Source organism: Trichechus manatus, unplaced genomic scaffold, assembly GCF_000243295.1.
Source record: "Trichechus manatus latirostris isolate Lorelei unplaced genomic scaffold, TriManLat1.0 scaffold00112, whole genome shotgun sequence".
NCBI classification, from domain to species: Eukaryota; Metazoa; Chordata; class Mammalia; order Sirenia; family Trichechidae; genus Trichechus; species Trichechus manatus.
This window is the reverse complement of record NW_004444048.1, coordinates 6,589,701-6,605,435: the sequence shown is the minus strand read 5'-3', so window position 1 is coordinate 6,605,435 and position 15,735 is coordinate 6,589,701. Positions and strand designations below refer to the sequence as shown.

Genomic DNA, 15,735 nt, shown 5'->3' with positions numbered 1-15,735 from the left:
CTCAAATTTAGTATGCACCAACTGGATTTTTTATCCCTACCAAACTCAAATCTACCTCACCATAGTTAAATAAAATCACCATCGATCCAGCTACTCATGTCGAAATCCTGATGGTCTTCCTTCTTCTTTTAAACTAGCTTTGTTAAAATACTATTTACATACATAAAATCCACCAATCTGAAGTGTATAAGCTGATGCATTTTGTCAATGTAACCACCACTACCATCATGATATAGATTTCTATCACCCTCAAAAAGTTCCTCACCCCCTGACAACCACTGATTTGTTTTCTTTCACTAGTCTTCCCTTTTCTAGAATTTCATATAAATGGAAACATATAGCATGCAATTGTTTTGGTACCTGTTTCCTTTCAACTAGTATAAGTCTTTTAAAAGTAATTTATGATTTTGCTTGTATTAGTTCACTGGCTGTAACAATGGGCTCAAAGATAATGATGACTGTGAGGATGGTGCAGGATTGGGCAGCGTTTCATTCTGTTGTATGTAGCGACACTATGGGTTGGAACCGACACTACGTTACCTAACGACAACAATACCATTCTATCCTATAAATATTCCACAATTTGTTTATCCATTCAGTAGCTGACCAGCATTTAGGTAGCTTCCAGTTTTTAATTCTATGAATAAAGCTGGTATGAACATTTTCATACAAATCTTTTTTTTTTGGGGGGGGGGCTTTTTTTTCTTTCTCATTACAACGTGAAAGTTTACAATTCAAGTCAGTCTCTCATACAAAAATTTATACAATACACTGTTATGTGACCCCAATTGCTCTCCCTATACTGTGACAGCACACTCTTCCTTTCCACCCCTGATTTCCCACGTCCATTCAACCAGCTCCTAACCCTCTCTACCTTCTCATCTCACCTCCGGACAGAAGCTGCCCATTTACTCTCATGTATCTACTTGAGCTAAGAAGCACACGCTTCACGAGTGTCATTTTATACCCCCCAGTCCAGTCCAATCTTAGTCTAAAGAGTTGGTCTCCGGAATGGTTTTAGTGCTGGGTTGACAGACAGTCCGCAGGCCATGCTCCTGGAATTCCTCCAGTCTCAGTCAGACCAGTAAGTCTGGTCTTTTCACTAGAATTTGAGTTTTGCACCTCACCTTTCACCTGCTCCATCCAGGGATCTCTGCTATGTTCCCTGTCAGGGTGGTTGGTCATTGGTGGTAGCCAGGCACCATCTAGTTCTTCTTGTCTCAGGCTGATGAAGTCTCTGGTTTACGCGGCCCTTTCTGTCTCTTGGGCTAATACTTTCCTTGTATGTTTTGTGTTCTTCATTCTCATTTATTCCAGGTGGGTTGGGACCAATTAATGCATCTTAGATGGCCGCTGGCTAGCTTTTAAGAATCCAGACGCCACTCACGGAAGTAGGATGCAGAACATTTTCTTAATAACCTTTGTTATGCCAATTGACCTAGATGTCCCCTGAAAGCATGGTCCCCAGACCCCGCCCCTGCTACTCTGTCCCTCGAAGTGTTTGACTGTATTCAAGAAACTTCTTAGTTTGGTTTAGTCCACTTGTACTGACGTTCCCTGTAGTTTGCACTGTCCTTCCCTTTACCTAAGAATATTCTTCACTTTCTAGTTAGTGAATAACCCTCACCCTCCCTCCTCACCCTCGTAACCATCAAAGAATGTTTTCTTCTGTATTTAAACCTTTCCTTGAGTTCTTATAATACTGGTCTTATACAATATTTGTCCTTCTGTGACTGACTAAATTCACTCAGCATAATGTCCTCCATATTCCTCCATGTTATAAGATGTTTCATAGATTCATCGTTGTTCTTTATCATTGCGTAGTATTCCACTTTGTGAATATACCATAATTTGTTTATCCATTCGTCCACTGACAGGGACCTAGGTTGTTTCCATCTTTTTGCTATTGTGAACAGTGTTGCAATGAACATGTGTGTGCATATGTCTATTCGTGTGATGGCTCTTATCTCTCTAGGATATATTCCAAGGAGCAGGATTACTGGATCATATGGTACTTCTAGCTTTTCAAGGAAGCGTCAAAACGATCACCGAAGTGGTTGTACCATTTTACATTCCCACCGACAGTATATAACTATTCCAGTCTCTCCACAACCTCACCAGTATTTATTATTTTGTGTTTTTTGGATTACTGCTAGCCTTGCTGAGGTGAGACGGTATCTCATTGTAGTTTTGATATGAATTTCTCTAACGGCTAATGATCATGAGCATTTCATCATGTGTCTTTTAGCTGCCTGAAAGGCATCTTTAGCAAAGTGCCTGTTCATATCTTTTGCCCATTTTTTTAATTGGGTTATTTCTCTTTCTGTTGTTGAGGTTTTGCAGTATCTTGTAGATTTTAGAGATTAGACGCTGATTGGATTTGTTGTAGCCAAAAATTTTTTCCCAGTCTGTAGGTTGTTTTTTTGACTCTTTTGGTGAAGTCTTTTGATGAGCCTAATTGTTTGATTTTTAGGAGCTCCCAGTTATCTAGTCTCTCTTCTGGTGCTTGTGCACTGTTACTTATGGTTTGTATTGTGTTTATGCCATGCCATGTATTAGGGCTCCTAACGTTGTCCCTATTTTTTCTTCCATGATCATTATTGTTTTCGATTTCATATTTAGGTCTTTGATCCATTTTGAGTTACTTTTTGTGCATGGTGTGAGGTATGGGTCTTGTTTCAGTTTTTTGCAGATGGATATCCAGTTATGCCAGCACCATTTGTTAAAGAGACTGTCTATTCCCCAATTAATGAACTTTGGGCCTCTGTCAAATATCAGCCGCTCATAGCTGGATGAATTTATGTCCAGATGCTCAATTCTGTTCCATTGGTTTATGCATCTGTTGTTGTACCAGTACCAGTCTGTTTTGACTACCTGGCGGTATAACAGGTTCTAAAATCAGTAGTGTGAGGCCTCCCACTTTGTTCTTCTTCAGTAATGCTTTACTTATTCAGGGCCTCTTCCCTTTCCATATGAAGTTGGTGATTTGTTTCTCCATCTCATTAAAAAATGCCATTGGAATTTGGATTGGGATTGTATTGTATCTGTACATCACTTTGGGTAGAAATGACATTTTCACAATGTTGAGTCTTCCTATCCATGAGAGCAAGGTATGTTTTTTTCACTTACGTAGGTCTCTTTTTGTTTCTTACAGTAGTGTCTTGTAGTTTTCATTGTATAAGACTTACATGTCTCTGGTTAGATTTATTCCTAAGTATTTTATCTTTTGGGGGGATACTGTAAATGGTATTGATTTGGTGATTTCCCCTTCGAAGTTGTCTTTGTTGGTGTAGAGGAATCCAACTGATTTTTGCATGTTTATCTTGTATCCTGATACTTTGCTGAAATCTTTTATTAGTTCCAGTAGTATTCTTGTGGATTCCTTATGGTTTTATGTGTATAAGATCATCTCATCTGCAAATAGAGATACTTTGACTTCTTCCCTACCAATCTGGATGCCGTTTATTTCTTTTTCTTGTCTAACTGCTCTGGCTAGGACCTCCAGCACAATGCTGAATAAGAGTGGTGATAAATGGCATCCTTGTCTGGTTCCTGTTCTCAAGGGGAATGCTTTCGAGCTCTCTCCATTTAGGATGATGTTAGCTGTTGGCTTTGTAGAAATGCCCTTTATTATGTTGACGAATTTCCCTTCAATTCCTGTTTTATTGAGTGTTTTTATCATGAATGGATGTTGGACTTTTTCAAACGCCTTGTCTGCATGGATTGATGAGATCATGTGGTTCTTTTCTTTAGTTTTATTGTGATGGATTACATTGATTGTTCTTCTAATGCTGAACCATCCCTGTATACCTGGTATAAATCCCACTTGATCACAGTGATTTTTTTTTGTTGTTTTTTTTTTTTTTTAATACGTTGCTGAATTCTATTGGCTGGAATTTTGTTGAGGATTTTTGCATCAATGTTCATGAGGGATATTGGTCTGTAATTTTCTTTTTTTGTGGTGTCTTTACCTGGTTTTGGTATCAGGGTTATGCTGGCTTCATAGAATGAGTTTGGGAGTATTCCATCCTTTTCTATGCTCTGAAATACTTTTAGTACTAGTGGTGTTAACTCTTCTCTGAAAGTTTGGTAGAATTCTCCAGTGAAGCTGTCCAGGTCAGGGCTTTTTTTTTTTTTGTTGGGAGTTTTTAAATTACCTTTTCAATGTCTTCTTTTGTTATGGGTTTATTTAGTTGTTCTACCTCTGTTTGTGTTAGTTTCGGTAGATAGTGAGTTTCTAGAAATTTGTCCGTTTCCTCTACATTTTCAAATTTGTTAAGAGTACAATTTTTCATAGTATTCTGTTATGATTCTTTTAATTTCACTTGGGTCTGTTGTGATTCTCTCTCGTCTCATTTCGTATAAGGGTTATTTGCTTCCTCTCCTGTTTTTCTTCTGTCAGTTTTGCCAGTGGTTTATCAATTTTGTTGATCTTTTCAAAGAACCAGCTTTCAGTCTTGTTAACTCTCAGTTGTTTTTCTGTTCTCTATTTTATTTAATTCTGCTCTAATTCTTATGATTTCCTTTCTTCTGGCGCCTGAGGGCTTCTTTTGCTGCTCTCTTTCTACTTGTTCCAGTTGTAGGGTTAATGTTTTGATTATGGACCTTTCTTCTTTTTGGATGTGTGCATTTATTGCTATAAACTGACCTCTGAGCACTGCTTTTCCTGTGTCCCAAAGGTTCCGGTAGGATGTGTTTTCATTCTCATTTGATTCTATGAATTTCTTTATTCCATTGTTAAATTCTTCTAGAACCCAGTAGTTTTTGAGCAAGGTGTTGTTCAGTTTTCATGTGTTTGATTTTTTTCCCTTGCTTTTTCTGTTAATGATTTCTACATTTATAGCTTTATGGTCAAAAAAGATGCTTTGTAATATTTCGATGCTTTGGATTTTGTTAAGTCTTGTTTTATGGCCTAATACGTGGTCTATTCTGAAGAATGTTCCATGTGCATTGGAAAAGAAAGTATACTTGGCTGCTGTTGGGTGGAGTGTTTGGTATACGTCTATGAGATCAAGTTGGTTGACTGTAGCATTTAGATCTTTCATGTCTTTGTTGAGTGTCTTTCTGGATGTTCTGTCCTTCACTGAAAGTAGTGTTTTGAAGTATCCTACTATTATTGTGGAGCTGTCTACCTCTCTTTTCAATGCTTTTGGAGTTTGTTTTATGTACTCTGGAGCCCTGTCATTGGGTGTGTAAATATTTATTATTGTTATGTTTTTCCCAAAACCGCACGGTAGGCCAGATGCAAGTACTTATCTTTCATCGATCAAGGACTGCTTCTCACTGGTTCTGGATGGCCAAGTAGACTCTCTGCTGCTGGGTCTCTCTCGATGTGGAAAACGCCTCCGGAGTGCCGATGGTTGCCTGCCTCACCATGCACCACTATCTGATCTGGCCCGAAGGGCTCGTGCTCTCGCCCAGTCAAGTATGGCAACTCCTCTCTGCTTCCGAACCATCTCTCCATCCCCCTGCCACTCAGCCTGATTTCTCAACTTCGCCTTTGATGTTCAGGGCTCCTAGATTGTCATATATATCGATTCTCTTGTTTTTTTGCGTCTTTGTTGTAAGAGGGACCACCAGAGGCATATGACTACTCCACCGTCTTGGCCCCATCCCCCTCATGTAAGTCTCTATGTGGAAATTTTATTTCTATTGGGTAAAGGCCTAAGCTTGAGACTGCTGCATCATCTCATACTTGTATATTTAACATTAAAAGTATCTGCTAAGCTAAGAAAATATTTTCTCCCAGATCGTGGCTTACCTTTTCATTTTACTAATGATGTGTTTTGAGGAAAAACAAATTTTTTGATAAAGTCTTATTTTTTTTTATTTTATGGTTTGTGCTTCTTGTGTTCAGCCAAACATATAACTATTTTTGTTTTCCTTTATAGCTCATATCACTATATGGAATTATCTTGAGTATTGTACGTTTTTGAAATTTGAAGGTAAGCTCCATGAGCACAGGCAAATTGATACCTTGTTCAATACTAGATGCTCAAAATTTAAACAGTGCCAAACACACAAATAGAAGCTTAATAAATGTTATTGAATGAATAAAAAAAAAAAAAATCCCTTCTTCAAGTTTTTCCTACTGAAATTATTCACTTCCAGAGATCATTTTAAATGCACATAAAATGATTAATTAGACGAATCTGTATTTTATTCTAAGACGAGAACACTGGGAAATACTGTAGTGGTAAACTGCAAGGTCTCTTAAGTTAGACTACTTGGTTTTGAATCCTGTCTATGCCTCTTCTAAGGAGCTGTATGGTCTTGAACAAATTACATAATCTCCAAAAGCTTTGGCTTCCTCTTCTGTAAAACGGGAATAATGGTAGTTCCTGTGTCATAAATGTATTTTAAAGATTAAATGAACAGTGAAGATTAAATGAGATCCACCACATAAAACAATTAGAAAAGTACCTGACACTTACTTAGAATTGAAATCATTATTGTTATAATTATTACCATATCTACCATCACCACCACTACTGCATTACTATTTTCTGCATCCAAAGCTGAAGAAAAACTTCCATAGAAACAGCTCTCTAGCTAGACCTAGCCTAATGTATTTGTTTAGAACAAATCCAATAAATGAAACTGGAACATGGACTTCTAACCCTATTATTGCTTTCCCAATTATTATAAAAGATGATAACGCTCTGTCAAATTTTGTAATGCTAATATTCCACGGATTTTTCCTAAAAAGAGTATTAAGGACATTAATAATAAATATGAAGTTAACAGATATAATCCTCAGGGTATGAACTGGTTGAAGAGGTAGATTTAAGATTCTTATCACTATTAGCCTAAGGGTAAAGTTTAATTATAAATTATATTTCTGGTCCTGCAATTTTGGTAATTTAATTTAAATTTAAATTAAATTAATTCAATTAATTTACTTATTAAATTAACAATTGAATTAATTAATTAATTACTTTAAATTTTGGTGATTTAATCATGGTATTAAAAAAATCTGTAATACTTCATCAGTTTTTTTAAAATTTTTAAATTGTTTTTCCAAGAGAATTAATGTGAATTAATGAAATGATGCCTATAACATTTATTTGAGAAACTGGGATGAATACAATTAAATATTAGCAAGTGTCTTCCTGAAAATGTTCTCTTCAAGAATATCTATTGTATATTGTTTCTTAAATGCCTATTTTTCTTGCAGCTGGCATAATCTTTTATTGTTTTTTATTTTTAATAATTTATTTTTTGTTTTTGTTGAGAATATACACAGCAGAATATACACAATTCAACAATTTCTACATGCACAATTCAGTGACATTGATTACATTCTTCAAACATTCTCACTTTCTTTTTCTGAATTGTTTCTCCCCCATTATCATAAACTCACTGGCCCTAAGGTTCCTATCTAATCTTTTCCAGTGCTGCTGTCAATTTGATCCCATGTAGATAGTTCTTAAAAGAACACAATGCTCAAGGCAGATATTCTTTACCTGTTAAGCTACAATATTGTTTGGTTTTAAGACAACTTCAGGGATATTTTTGGTTTAAGGTTTAAAGTTTATCTCAGGATAATAGTTCTAGGGGTTCATCCAACCTCCATCACTCCAGAAAATCTGGATTCCATTAGAATTTGAAAATCTCCTTTTGATTAGGATTCTTTACAGACTCTTTGATCAAAATATTCAGTAGTGGCAGCCAGACACCATCCAGTTCTTCTGGTCTCATGGCAAAGGAGGCTGCCAAAGGCAATTAGTCACACAGTCCATTTCTCCCTCCTATTCCTGACTCTGCTTTTTCCTCTGTTGCTCCAGGTTGAATAGAGACCAATTATTGCACCTTGAATGGCTACTTGCAAGCTTTTAAGACCACAGACACTATGCAATGAACTAGGAAGTAGAACAAAAGCAATGAACATATTAGGCAACTTAATTAGGATGGTCCATGAAACAATGACCCTAAACCTCCAAACCAAGAAATCAAATTCTATGAGGTGTTTGGTTGTACATAAGCAGCCTCAGCAACTGCTCTTTTTTGTTGTTGATGTTGTAAATATATCTATTACAAAACTTTTAGTATCATACACCTAGCATAGTATTTATTTTTCTGAGGGATTTTAATTAGAGACTTTATTAATTTGCATCTTTCCTTGGGAATTTAGAAAAATACTACTACTCCTTGTAGGCATATTACTTTCTAAACTATTCAAATTATTTCTTTTAGTTTATTACACTATATTTATCCCACAGAATAAAATAATCAAAAAGTCATAATGTTATCCTTTACATGGCACACTGTTAGTTTCATTTTATTCCACTGAAAATTGGACTGAGAGAGTTACATCTGGTTTTCAGCAAAAGGCAAAAAATAAAACTACAATAATAATAAAAATATAGAGACAGATGAGGGCCATCAAAAACTTACAACGACACTAACATGAATCACACTCCATCTGATACATGAGAGATACTAGCTGGGCAAAATTTTACATGCTGATTGGAAATTTACTGGTAGTCTATTTATTATGAGAAAGCCAAAGCAATAAGGAAAGAAATGTAAACTCTAAACTAACCTTTTTTACAATATAATCCACTTTCTTTCAATCCACTTATTTTCAAATGCAGTAAAAAACTGTTACTCAAACTGGAGTCCAATTATCACTGGTATTGCAGAACATCCTCTCAAGATAGTATAAAAATTTCTACTATTATGTTTGTATCGGGTGATTCCCCCAAAATTCCAGTGATAAAATGTTAATGCAGTGTTCCCCAAACCTGGGGGTTGATGTGAATTTTCTTACTGTGAAAGGTAAACAGTATACAGACCAAACCTAAGAATATACATAGTGTGGTTTATTTTGTAGTAAGCATACACTTGTATGAAAATAAATCTACCAACCTAGCCCCTGACCTATTTATCTACCATAATATTAAGTATAATATTATCCCACATAGATATTACATCAGGTAAAAACTTAACATTAAGATTGAAGATCATTTTCTCTAAGTGTGAGGAAAAGGAAATAAAGAGTTTCCTAAAGATGGGAGATTCATAAATTCTTGTGTTCAAGACTCAGTATTTTTTACTTTTGAATACTATTAGCAAAAGCTTCCAATTAAAGAATGAAATAAGATGAACTTAACTAAATTTAACATACTGATATGCCCAGATATGGTGACCATATATTAGTCATGGGAAGAGCCAGTACTTGAAGACATAATAGCTGTGTACATTCTAGAAGTGATAAAACAAATCTAGCTGTAGATTCATTAAGCCCACTGAACTCCAAGCAGGGGAATATAAATAAATCTACACCTAGATACATCATGAAAAAACTATAGAAAAAGACAAGCAAAGAGAAAAATTTTAAACACACACACATAACCACACACACACAGAGAAAAAGAGAGATCATCCTCAAAGGAGTAGCAGAGAAACTGAAATCGGATTCCATAATACCAGTAATGGAACTAGAAGACAGTGGGAGGGTATCTTAAATACTAAGACTATAATGGGCAAGCAAGAATTCTAAACCCAGCAAAAAATGTCCTACTGAAAATGGAGGTGAAATAAAGTCATTTTCAAACAAACAAAACATATAATAGTTTTCAATTAGCACAGGAGTTGGCGAACTACAGCCCACGGGTCTGTTTCAGTAAATAAAATATATTGGAATACAGCCACATCCCTTCATTATATATTGTTTACGGCTGCTTTCACATTACAATAACAGAACTAAGCAGTTGTTACAGAGACTGTATGGCCTGCAAGCTAAATATTTATGATGTAGGCCTTTATAGAAAACATTTACTAATCCCTGCATTAGCAAAATGACATAAAGGAAATTTTAAAAAATGCACTTCAGATTGAGGCAAAATGATCCCAGACAGCAGGTCAGAGATGAAGTAAAAAATCAGGAAAAATAAGTAGTTATTGCAAAATAAATATAAATAAGTATATACTATATAAGGTTTTAAAATATGCAGAATTAGAATTCATAACAATAGTAGCATAAAATTATGGAAACAGTAAAACTGAATCAAAGAATTCTGATCCTTAGATGGTCGAGAAGGAAGAAAAAAATTTTGATTACTATTAGTCTGATAAGTGGGGGGTATATTCTGCAATATGTAGAGTAATCACAGAAAGAATAGAAATATAGTATACAACTTCTAAACTATAAGTAAAAAATTAGAACACTGAATTTTTTAGAGCTTCATCAAGATTAGTTATTCAGTCTATAAGAAAGTCTTCTAGTTTGTCCTCAAAGGTTAGTCATTTTAGCAATATTTATAATCACATGGTTGAATAAACAATGGTAGTACATGTGAAAGAGATACTTTAATGAATGTGATTTTTTTGCTTGTTTTACTCATTTAAGAGAAGATTTATTCAAGTACCTCACTGTCTATATAAAGAAAAGACTAAAAGCAAGTAAAACAGAGCCTTGCAAATTCAATCACTGGTAATCAAACTGATGTAGACTTTTGAATTGTTAAGTAATGAAAAGTTATTTTATATGCAGGCTGCACTTGGTGATCTTTATATATCCTTTATAATACCATAGCCATTATTTATGAGGTACTATTAATTATTACTAAAAACTAAAGTTATCTAGACATACAAATCAGACTTGTAACTTAGATGTAATCATACAATTAATAATATAGTATATATTATCTTATATTGATTGTCTTATGTTATGTATTTGTGACAAGGAAAAAACAACTATGATAAAGACAGCCTTAATGTTGTTGCCATGATTAAATCAGGGCTTCAAACCAGTTCCTTCAGGTTCAAGCCCCTGCTGAGAATTGGTATTTCTAACAAGTTCCCTGCTGAAAATTTGCATTTCTAACAAGTCCGGAAGTTATACACAAGAATCACCTGAGATCTTGTTAAAATGTAGATTCTGATTCAGTATACCTGGGGTGGAAATGCAAATTCTCAGCAGAGAACTTGTTAGAAATGCAAATTCTCAACAGGGGTTTGAACTGGATTGAACTGGTTCAAAGCGTGGATTAAACATAAACTTGGATTCTGCAATTCTGACAAATAGAATAAAAGGTAAAGTTACAAGTTACCACATTTTCAATATCAGAGTGATGAAAACAAATTAAAAACATTATAAATTATTAGAAAAAAAGGTTAAATACTGGTATGTCCACTAATGTGTGTTTTAGTAAGATAATAGTAAGGATACTTTAAAAGGAAATATTTCCAAAGAGTTACTTCTACTAACCTGACTTACTTTTCTTTGTTCTTGTATAGCTTTTTGAATTTCCTGAGATACTTTTTCTTGATCTTTTGCATGTTCAGTCTTCCATAATTCCCTTTCTTCAGCATGGGCTTTTTCCAAATTTTTTCTTTCTTCTTCTATGGCTTTTAAAACTGCATCCTGCATTGCTTCTTTCTCAAGCTTCAAAATAAATAATGACCAATTCAAAACAAGGAGTGACTTAGCAATAATTCTTTAAATAAGACAGACTTGGGTAAACATAGAAGACACAAACTTTGATCCTATGGGGTTTGTTTCTGACACTGCTGTTTTTAATGCGTATTTAATAACTGATTTAAAATAAAATCTATTTTTGATTTGTATACAAATATTACTGTCAATTTCCATGGCATTTTTAAACTTCAAGAAAACCAAGCCCAAGCTTACAGTAGTCAACTTCAAACTACTTGGGATCCCTTCATACTCTTAAAAATTATTTAGTATTCCAAAGAGCTTTTATGTTGAATGTATATTTTAATATTTATCATATTAGAAATTCAAACCAAGAAATAATTGAAACATTTTTAATTCATTTAAAATTAATAATATTAAAATGCCCTATACATAAATACATATTTTCTGAAAAATACCTATATTTTTAAAAATTGAAAAAAAAAAAAAGAATGGCATTGTTTTACATGTTTATAAACCACTTTATTGTGTCACTTTATAGCAGACAGCTATATTCTTATATCTGACTTCTGTCTTACTGTAATCATATGCTTTTTGGTTGAAGTGAGTTAGAATCCATTCCACAGCAACTGGGTATGAAGAAACCTAGTCTCACACAAATCTGTGGTTGGAAAAGAGAGGGGTGAGGAGTCTGGCCCCTAAAAACCTACATGTAATTTTTTAGGCCTGACCATAGGCAATTACAAAGGATTTACCAGGCAGGCCACAGGGGGAAAGCTGCCCTCCCCAACAAGACTTCGTGCCTACGTAATGCACTGCTGTTTCTGAAGGTTGTTGTAGCCAAGGTCTTAACCACCTACCCCCACCCCTGCCCTAGCCATGCTCTTTTGAATACCTGTATTCCTAGCCCAGCCCCTCTATACAGAGGTCTCTTTATCGGCAGAGGCCTTACTCAGGCATCTCTGTTGAAGCTTCCTTTCAGGGAAAGGGGAAGGATCTTAAAGACACTTTCCCACTCTGACACAGTACTCAGTACTTTCCAATACTAGTCCTTCTCCTCGCCCTACCCCTCAGGTCCTGGAGTCCATAAAACTGCAGCAGACATTTGTTTGAGGATCCCCCTGGCAGTGAGATGGTCCCCACATCTGCAATGATCCACCTGACTCTAGCCTGGACAGTCTGAAGGCTGTTCCTGGGGAAATATGGAAGAAGGAAAGGCAGCATCTTCTTCTTCAGCTTATACTATTGTAGTTAAGTGACTAAAAGCTTGACTGTTACTAGTGATTAAAAGCTGGACTGTTCCTTTCCTTTTGGCTCACTGTCTTCATCAGCTAAGGCACTTGGCAGCTCAGCTCAGTTCTCTCAGTTCAGCTCCCTAGACAAGGATTACTCAGTAGACTGTTCAGAGATCTGCAGTATTCTTTGATTCCACAACAAAACTCAACAAGTGGCAGTTTCTTAAAAGTCAATTACAATATAGAAAATGAAATCATAGCAATGAGATATTTGTACTGTTACATTACAACACCTTTTGAGTTGAATGGATCCTTCACTGATGCATGATTTAACTACTGTTATTTCAAAAATACTGATTCACTGGGTCATGTAGGCCTACCAGGTGGATCAAAAAAAACCCCCTTAGGGAAAAACCTCTCTCCCATTTACCTCCCTGCTCCCTGCTCTGCACGGGATCCCAGACCATCATCAGCAATTGTCGAGTACCCTGGGTCGGAACTAGGATCTGTCACACACCCAGAGCCATTCTCCCCGCCTTGGAAAGTGAACAAATTAACGGGGAAAAAATAAACTGTTGGCTCCCCTAAGCCAGGAAACCAGGGTAGGCACAGCTCCTTTGCCTAGGCACAGGCATAAGGGATCCATGGACTTTGACTGCCTTTCCCCTGCATAGACTTGTGTAGGCCCATTTCAACAGCATAGGCCCTCATTACTGTAGTACAAAAGGGTATATACCGGAACTCTAACTTCAACTGTTTCAGCAGTGAAGTGGCAGGTTCATGACATTTGACACTGCTCTGCCCATTAAGGAGGGTCTTCAACTACCCACATCAGGGTCCTGAGGACTGGTGGCTTCACCCATGCTACCTAGCAACCTGCAATAGGGGCTCATGAACAAGAGGTGCCCCCAGTCCTTACAGCCAACAGCATTAGGTGCTCATAGTCCGGCTGCAAAACCCACTCACCTACGCACTCTAAGGAACAGGGACACACTTTCCTCTTAGACACTCGGGGGTGGAAGTCAGCCTTCTGCCTTGCTCAGAGTGTGCTCCCCTGCTGTAAGCCAGATGTCTGTGCCTATACCAATCACCCATGCCTGTCTAGCACTGTAACTGGGAGCCTCCACGACACACTTGGTGGCTATCTACCTGGGCACCCAAGCTGAATCCATACAGGAGGAGTGGGTGGACTCCTGAGCTCACATACTTAGTAACACGTCTAACTACCTGGTGACAGGACATTAGCGCTTCAAAGGTGCCAATAATCAAACTAGCTCATACGAGCAGACTACTTGGGCATACCAAAACAAAACAAGAAGCTAGGACACAGTAAGCAAACGTAAAATAAATAAATATAATAACTTCTTGATGGCTCGGACACAACAGTCAATATCAAATCACATATAGAGGCAGTCCATTATGGCTTCAGCAAGCTCCCAAAATAAAGAATCTAGAAATTTTCCAGAGGAGGAAAATTTCTTAGAATTACTGGAGGCAGAATACAAAAGATTAATATACAGAAATCTTCAAGAAATTAGGAAGGAAACTAAGCAAAACGCAGAACACGCAATAGAGAAAATTAAAAAGATTAGAGAAGAGCATAATGACAAATTTAACAGGCTGTAAGAATCCATAGAGAGACAGGAATCAGAAATCCAGCAGATTAACAATAAAAGTTCAGAACTAGACAACTCAATAGAAAGTCATAGGAGCAGAATTGAGGCAACGGAAGTCAGAATTAGTGAGATTGAAGAGAAAGCACTTGACACCAATCTATGAGGAAAAATCAGATAAAAGGATTTAAAAAAATGAAGAAACCCTAAGAATTATGTGGGACTCTAACAAAAGTAATACCCTACAAGTGATTGGAGTAGCAGAACAGGGGGGGATAACAGAAAATACAGAGAAAATTGTGGAAGATTTGTTGACAGAACACTTCCCTGATACCATGAAAGATGACAAGATATCTAACCAAGATGCTCATCGAACTCCATATAAAGCAGATCTCAAAAGAAAGTCACCAAGACATATTATAATCAAACTTGCCAAAACAAAGATAAAGAATTTTAAGAGCGGCTAGGGAAAAATGAAAAGTCATCTACCAAGGAGAGTCAATACGACTAAGCTTGGACTACGCAGCAGAAACTATGCAGGGAAGAAGGCAATGCGATGACATATGCAAAGCCTTGAAGGAAAAAAAAAACAAAACTGCCAGCCAAGAATTATATATCCTGCAAAACTGTCTCTCAAATATGATGGCGAAATTAGGGCATTTCTAGATAAACAGAAGTTCAGGGAACTTGCAAAAACAAAACTAAAATTACAAGAAATACTAAAGCGAGTCCTCCAGTTAGAAAATCAGTAACATCAGGTAACAACCCAAGAGTAGAACACAGGACAGAGCAACCAGATATCAATCCAGATAAGAAGTCACAAAAATAAATCAAAGCTAAAACACTAAAAATAGAGAAACAGACATCAATACGTAAAAGATGACAACATTAAAACAAAAAAGAAGGACTTAAAAAATGTAGATGTAGAATTTTCATATTGAGAGAAAGTCACAGTGATATAAAGAAATAAAAGACTGGTATAAACTTAGAAAAATAGGGGTAAATATTAAGGTAACCACAAAGGAAACTAACAATCCTACAAGTCAAATAAAAAACTAAAAAAATGTAAAGACTCAGCAAGCACAAAATCAACAACAATGAAAAGATGAAAGGAAAACACATGAAGAAAAATGACTCAGCACAGAAAATTAAGCAGAACAAAGAAACTGGGAATAACACACAAAAAAAGACATCAAAATGACAGCACTAAACTCATACCTGTAAATGCTTATGCTGAATGTAAATGGACTAAATTCACCAATAAAGAGACAGAGTGGCAGACTGGATTAAAACACGATCCGTCTATATGCCACTTACAAGAGACACACTTTAGACTCAAAGACACAAACAAACTAAAACTCAAAGGACGGAAAAAAATATATCAAGCAAACAACATTCAAAAAAGAGCAGGAGTGGCAATATTAACCTGTGACAAAATAGACTTTAAAGTAAAATCCACCACAAAGGATAAGGAAGGACACAAAATAATGATTAAAGGGTCAAT

The 15,735-nt window shown here is 36.1% G+C and overlaps 1 protein-coding gene across 10 annotated transcripts in view; it reads right to left on the bottom strand.

Moving 5' to 3' along the window:
- Nucleotides 1-15,735, bottom strand: part of CCDC91 (coiled-coil domain containing 91) — a 432,308-nt gene that overhangs the window by 105,906 nt on the left and 310,667 nt on the right. For 9 of the 10 annotated variants that reach the window (XM_023738058.1, XM_023738055.1, XM_023738060.1 and 6 more), the window contains one exon: nucleotides 11,216-11,392. In XM_023738058.1, the coding sequence (XP_023593826.1) occupies nucleotides 11,216-11,392 (177 nt within the window). The remainder of the gene's footprint in view (nucleotides 1-11,215; nucleotides 11,393-15,735) is intronic. The other variant, XM_023738059.1, reaches the window with a different exon arrangement.